This window comes from Propithecus coquereli, unplaced genomic scaffold (assembly GCF_000956105.1).
Source record: "Propithecus coquereli isolate 6110/MARCELLA unplaced genomic scaffold, Pcoq_1.0 Scaffold82, whole genome shotgun sequence".
NCBI lineage: Eukaryota > Metazoa > Chordata > Mammalia > Primates > Indriidae > Propithecus > Propithecus coquereli.
This window is the reverse complement of record NW_012154396.1, coordinates 1,250,689-1,258,345: the sequence shown is the minus strand read 5'-3', so window position 1 is coordinate 1,258,345 and position 7,657 is coordinate 1,250,689. Positions and strand designations below refer to the sequence as shown.

At 35.8% G+C, this 7,657-nt stretch overlaps 1 protein-coding gene across 1 annotated transcript in view; it reads right to left on the bottom strand.

The window, feature by feature from the left end:
- Positions 1-7,657, bottom strand: part of FAM171B (family with sequence similarity 171, member B) — a 62,399-nt gene that overhangs the window by 9,299 nt on the left and 45,443 nt on the right. The window contains exon 5 of the mRNA XM_012663654.1: positions 1,313-1,483. Coding sequence (XP_012519108.1) covers positions 1,313-1,483 — 171 coding nt within the window. The remainder of the gene's footprint in view (positions 1-1,312; positions 1,484-7,657) is intronic.

Here is a 7,657-nt window from a genome sequence, read left to right as displayed (position 1 = left end):
CAGAAACCAGGGCTCAAACAACAGATATTCTTTGTTAAAGTGCTTTAAACAATTTTCTCATTCAACAAATTGGGAAACTGAGGCCTAAATAAGTTAAATGACTTGTTCCAAATGGTATTGCTGCTAAATGGACTAGACCCCAAGTTTCAGAGCTCTTAATACAAGGATTTACAATAGGATATTATCATGGTTGTATAATTTCCACTCTTTCTTAAAAACATATTACTGCTTATCTTCTATAGTGAAAATTCGTGTGGTTTTTTTGGCCTCACTACCCACACCTTCAGTTACAGTGAAATCCCATTTCAAATCTCTCCTTTGAGAAGCTACCACTCGCTATTCTCAGTCCACAAGTTTGGGATTCCATCCCCAGCTCCAACATGTGACCTAAGACTAAATAAACCTGTGCATTGTACTTGTGGGCCACAAAGACAGGTTCCAAGATGGGCATGCAAACTCCACTCTACGACTGCAGTGAATCTAAGAGCTACTAGGAAAAGAATCTCTGTTTTCCATTGGCCCTCACCCTGACTAAGTATAAAGTTATAGCACTTACAGCCTCCTTGTCACTCTTAAGGGAAATCCTACCCTAGAAAGAAGCTAACACTGAGGAAACAGATGAAAGAAATCAGGCCCTCTAAAACAGCCTAGGCTTTGTACTTTGTAGCATGCCTCACCCAAGGCAGTCCTACTTCTGACTTTTCAATTATGGGCTGATTATTTCTTTTTCTTTTTTTCTTTTTTTTTTTGGTAACTTAGACTCCCACCTTGTTTACATAGGAACACAAAAACAAAACCAAGGGAAGCCAAGGAGGAATATATACATATAATTCTAGATGCTATTTAGAAGGCCAAACCCAGGGGTGAAAATTGGTATGTAAGGATTTTTTTTTCCGTGAGGTGGGAATGATCACTCTCTTAATAACACAATGTTGTTTATTTTTATGAAATTAGCATATATTTCTCAATTCCCTTAACCAAGCTTTTAGATAAGCTCATATTGCCTATCAAAAGAAAAAATCCTACAAGGAAAAATAATTTTTTAAAAAATTTATCTCTGCCTCTAAATGGTGCGTATTAAAATGGCAAGGTATGTGAATATTGCTATTTTTTTATACAATGATATAATAATGCTATTTTTTGATATAATTTCCCCCAATAGCTGTATTAATCAAAATGAGGCCAATTTTGGTCACTAACAAAGTAAATAAAACAATGCTACTGAAAAACTACAGCTGCTATCAAATTCTAAGACAAAAGATTCAAATATTTTAAAGAAAATATTCAGAATATCTTCACCTAGCTCACATACCTGTGTTCATATCAAATGTCCAAGCGGGTATTCGATCCCCTGCACTTACATCATTTGTATGTAGAAGGGGAAGAGAAACTTGAATAGAGCCATCCACCTTTAATTCTTTTCCTCCTGAATATATTTTCACACATATTGCAGCAAGAGGAGTCAATTCAATGTTTTCAAAACCTAAAAAAGGAGTTTATTAAAATCATATGTAAACAGAGGTTGTAGTTACCTAACAAATTATTATGAATCTAAAATATCTAGTTCCTCTATTTCACCCAGGGTTATTCATCTTAATATCAGTTACACAACCTAACTTCACACCTGAAAGAATCAGAAAAACAAGAACAAACCAAACTCAGAGTTAGTAGAAGAAAAGAAATAACAAAGATCAGAGCAAAGAAGAACTAAATGAAATAGAGGCCAAGAAAATAATACAAAGGATCAACGAAACAAAAAAATTGGTTCTTGGAACAGATAAAATTGATAAACCACTAGCTAGACTAATCAAGAAAACAGAGAAGATACAAAAACACAATCAGAAATGAAAAAGGAGGCATTACAACTGATACCACAGAAATACAAAAGATCATCCGAGACTATCATGAACAACCATATGCTCACAAACTAAAAAACCTAAAGGAAACAAATGAATTCCTAAAAACATACAACCTTCCGAGGTTGAGCCAGGAAGAAACAGAACTTCTGAATAGACCAATAATGAGTAACAAGATTAAATCAATAATAAAAAATCTTGCAACAAAGAAAAGCTCAGGACTAGAGGGAGTCACCGTTCAGTTCTATCAAATGTACAAAGAAAAACTGGTGCCAATCCTACTGAAATTGTTCCAAAAAATCAAGAGAGGGAAGCCTCCCTAACTCATTCTACAAAGCCAGTGTCACCCTGATACCAAAGCCAGGCTACAACCACAACAAAACTACAGAGCAATATCTCTGAGGAACATAGATGCAAAAATCCTTAACAAAATACTAGCAGACAGAATCCAACAACACACCAAAAGGAGAATTCACCACAATCAAGGGTGTTTTATCCCAGGAATGCAAGGATGGTTCAGCATATGCAAATCAATAAAGGTGATTCACCACATAAACAGAATTAAAAACAAAAACCATACGATCTTCTCAGTAGATGCAGAAAAGCATTTGATAAAATCCAGCATCCCTTCATGATGGGATAGAAGAAATAGACCTTAGAGTAATAAAAGCCATAAATGACAAACCCACAGCCAACAACATACTGAATGGGGAAAAGCTGGAAACATTCCCTCTGACAACTGGAACAAGACAAGGATGCCCATTGTCACCAGTTCTATTCAACATATCAACAGTACTGGAAATCCTAGCCAGAGCAATCAGTCAAGAGGAAGAAAGGGCATCCAAATTGAAAAATAGGAAGTCAAATTATCTTTGTTTGCTGACGATACGATCTTATACCTAGAGAGCCCGAAGGACTCCTCCAAAAGAATCCTAGATTTGAAAAATGAATTCAGCAGAGTCACAGGTTTTAAATCAATGTATAAAAATTAACAGCATTTCTATATACCAATAATGACCAAGCTGAGAACCAAATCTAGAACTCAATCCCATTTACAATAGATGCAGGAAAAAAAACACCACGGAATCGATTTAACCATGGAGGTAAAAGATCTCTGCAAGAACTACAAATCACTGATGAAAGAAATTATAGACAAAACAAATGGAAAAATATCCCATGCTTATGGATTGGAAGAATCAATATTGTTAAAATGTCCATACTGCACTATATACAGCAATATACAGATTCAATGCAATTCCTATAAAAAATACCATCATCAATATCATTCATTGATTTTTAAAAAGATAGTATTTCTTGGTAAGCAGCAGCTCAGCGTAGAAAGAGCACTGAACCTGGAGTTAGATGCAAAGCATGTTGTTTTGTCTAAATGCCCTCTAATATCCTTTCTGGATCTAATGTTCTATTTTTTATTACTGAATCGTGAAAGTTTGATTGATAATTTTAAATGGTTTAAAAGTTGTCCTTTTCATTTTGTCCTTTTCCTTTTTAAAGGTTAGTTTTAAAAATTGAGGTAATTTTTAAATGGAAAAAATATTCTAAAATCATATGAAACCAATAAAAGAGCCCAAATAGCCAAAGCAATCTTAAGCAAAAAGAACAAAGCTAGAGGCATTACACTGCCTGACTTCAAACTATACAAGACTATAGTAACCAAAAACAGCATGATACTGGTACAAAGGTAGATCAATGGAACAGAATAGAGAACCCAGAAATAAAACCACATAATTACAGCCAACGGATCTTTGACAAAGTTGACAAGACTGGGGAAAGGATACCTTTTTCAATAAATGGTGCTAAGAAAATTGGATAGCCGCATGTAGAAGAATGAAACTGGATCCCTATCTCTCACCATATGCAAAAATTAACTCAAGATAGATTAAAAACTTAAATGTAAGACCTGAAACAATAAAAATCCTAGAAGAAAACCTATTAAAAACTCTTTTGGACATTGGTTTAGGCAAAGAATTTATGACTAAGACCCCAAAAGCAAATGCAATAAAAACAAAAATAGATAAATGGAACTTAATTGAACTAAAAAGCTTCTGCACAGCAAAGGAAATAATCAAAGTAACTAGACAACCTACAGAATGGGAAAAAATATTCAAACTACGTGTCTGACAAAGGACTAATATCCAGAATCTACAAGGAACTCAAACAACTCAGCAAGAAAAAAACAACCCCCTTAAAAAGTGGGCAAATGATATGAACAGACATTTTTCAAAAGAAGATAGACAAATGGCCAATAAACATGAAAGAATGCTCAACATCACTAATCACCAGGGAAATGCAAATTAAAACCACAATGAGATATCACCTTACCCCTGTCAGAATGGTCATTATTAAAAAGTCAAAAAACAACAGAAGTTGGTGTGGATGTGGTGAAAAGGGAACACTTATACACTGTTGTTGGGAATGTAAATTAGTACAATTTCCATGAAGATTTCTTAATGAACTAAAAGCAGATCTACCATTCAATCCTGCAATCCCACTTCTGGGTATCTCTAGAGGAAAAGAAATCATATCAGAAAGATGCCTGTACTTGTATGTTTATTGCACCACAATTCACAATCGCAAAGATATGGAATCAACCTAAGTGCCCATCAACCAATGAGTGGATTAAGAAAATGTGGTGTACGTATATACCATGGAGTACTATTCAGCAATAAGAAAGAATGGAATAATGGCTTCTGCAGCAACTTGGATGGAACTGGAGGCCACTATCCTGAGTGAAATAACTCAGAAATGGACAAATAAATACCACATGTTCTCACTTATAAGTGGGAGCTAAACTATGGCTGCACAAGGGCACACAGAGTTGTATAATGGACACTGGAAGCTCAAAAGGGAGGAGGGTGGGAGGCGGTGAAGGATGAAAAATTACCTATGTGGTATAATGTACACTACTTGGGTGATGGGCACACCAAAAGCCCAGACTCCACCACTATATGATATACATATGTAACAGAATTTAACTTGTACCCCCTAAATCATTAAAATTTTTAAAAATTATTTTAACAAATCAAATAGTTACTAGATCCACATTAAGGATATTTTAAATGTAGTCTTAAAATCTTTTATAAACATAGGTTCATATTGATTTTTAATGTTATATTGTGTAGCCTAAGTTATCTAATTCTCTCAGAGCCATCTGATTTAAGGGCACTGGAATTCAATAACCAAAAAACCATATCTCATTAGTATACCCAAATACTCTACCATAACACATCATCAATGCAGATATGGACTTGAAACATCTGGCCCTCCTTCCTCCAAGACCATCTATTTCAAGGCATGCTAGAACATACAGACCCACCTGTACTCCTTACGTAAAAAACATTCAGATCCAAAATGTAATTTTTAATGGGTAGGTTTGGCTATTAAACATGAAACAAAATCGTTATGCAATATTATTTGATAAAAATTATGTCTTGATAATAACTTGATTAATACTACAAATGAAATATAAGCTTGGACTTAAAATATTAATATTAGACTTCAAAGCTTGAAAAGAGAAAGGGAGATTAATAGAAAAATTGCGTATATTGTTTTGCCAAAGGGTTTAAAGATTTGATTATAAAATTTACAGTATGCCTTCTTAAATATCAGGAACTAACTATAGATCTGTTACTCCAGAAGAAAAAAACAAAGTGCCTTTTTGTTTTTGAAATATTAGTAATGCCAAACAGTCATACTTTTTCCAGAATTTTTATAATAATTAAAAACAGGGTTATGGATAGTGTTCAAATTATAGTATTTTTACAAATAATTTGACAGTTTTGGATTTTATAAGTAATTTATCAACACATTAGACACAGCTGAAGAAAGTATACTTTTATATATTATTTGCTTTTGGTATAAACTTTTGAATCTTTGGCTTCAAAGCTAGAGTTTTGTTCATTCATTTAACAAATATTTATAAAGCCCCTACTGGCACCATGCACTCAGATGGGCTCCAAACATACAGTGAGTACATCATTTCTTATACTGTCTGCAACTTTTTTTCACAATCCTCAGTGCTATCAAAATTCCTTTTTCATTTATTGATTCATTGTCAGTTTTTTCCCCACCTGCGTGTAAGCTCGTGATAGTCTGCAAAGGCAACATAATTAGATGTCCGAGAAAGGCCTCCTCTCTAAGGAGGTGATATCTGAGCTACGGCCAAATCGTAAGGAGCCATCCATGCAAAGACCTCCAAAAAAAGCTTTCCAGAAAGAATACACAAGCACAAAGCCCCCAAATCAGCAGTGAATCTTGACAAGTGTAAGAATGAAGGCCATGGGACTGGAGGGCTGTAGGGGGGAGAGGCCACAGTGGAGGGCTTTGGCCACGGAAAGGTGTCCTTGTCATCATGACCACTATCATCTGGCATGTCTTCAGTTATCAGAGCAACTACTGGCTTATTGAAAAAATTCACTATTTAGATAATTAGCTGTAATAAATTGCCTGAAATATTAATAGCAGGTGAGCAAAGGCCATACATATTTTATAGACTAGTATATGGGTAAGTAATCCATTGTAAGCACAAATTAAGTGTTACATAATTTAAGGAACTATAGTATATCAAACTGCTTAGTAAATCCAGTTGGCTGGCATTCTGAAGTGCCTGCTTCAACCCCACCTCTATGCAGTCAGGGGCTTCACAAACCACTGCAATTGACATCACATTTGAGATCCACCTAACTCGAAGAAAGGAAAAAGAAGAATGGTGCAAGGGGAAAAAGACCGAAAGACAATGAGAAGGAGAAAAAACTTTCACAAAAGAACACTTTTATACTCACAGAACTCTACAACTGTGCAGTCCAATAGAGTGGTCACCAGCTGCATATGGCTATTTTAAGTTCCTCAGTGTCACATTTCAAGAGCTAAATAGCCACATGAAGCTAGCAGCTACCACATTGGACAGAGCAGAAGAATATTCCCATTTGGCAGCACTACTGTACAACCTTCTTAATGCAGCATTCTCAGGATAATCAAAACATTTAATAAATAATCTCAAGCAGTTAGTGAGGAATGTTGGAGGGGAGAGCTCACCTTCCCACTGAATCTAATGAGTCTTGTCCATGAACACCCTCCAGCACAACATGAGCTTCATCTGTGATAGCATGCACCGATACCATTCTTGTAAATGCTTTTGTGCATCCTACAACCTACACTTGGAAAATCTTAGATTAGCTTCCTCAAGAAGCAGACCCTGAGATCATTTGAGTGCAAACAGTTTATTCAAGAGGTAATCCACGAAAGCACCTACCACTAAGGGGTGGAGTCAAAACACAGCAGGAAGGAAGACAACACACAGGATGTGTTAACAAGCAGGTTATCACTGTGGCAACTCCAGCTCGCTCAGGCCCACTAGGGACAGAAGCTGGCTCAGAGTTGTCCTAGCCAAACCAACTCTTGTCTGTCATTGGTTGAGAGCTTGCCCCAAGTGAGGGCCAGGCCTGCTTCCTGGACTAGGGAATGCCCTCAGGCAGTCACAGATGTGTGAGTAGAAAAACAGGTTTGTTACAGAAGAGCGAAGCTCATCTGGCTGAGGTACTGATAGCATGAGCTGCAGAAGATTTAAAAAAAAAAAAATACACACACACACACACACACAAACCCTATCTAAACAAAACACTTATTTGCCCTTATTACTCTCATTTCTGGCTTTCCTAACACGAAATGAACCAAAAATATGACACAACTGAAACCATCAAAATTATAGATTGTCTAAAGTGATTTTAAAACAGTGGAGTTTGTTATAACAAGTAGTAAAAATGATGGAACAAGTGATGTACACA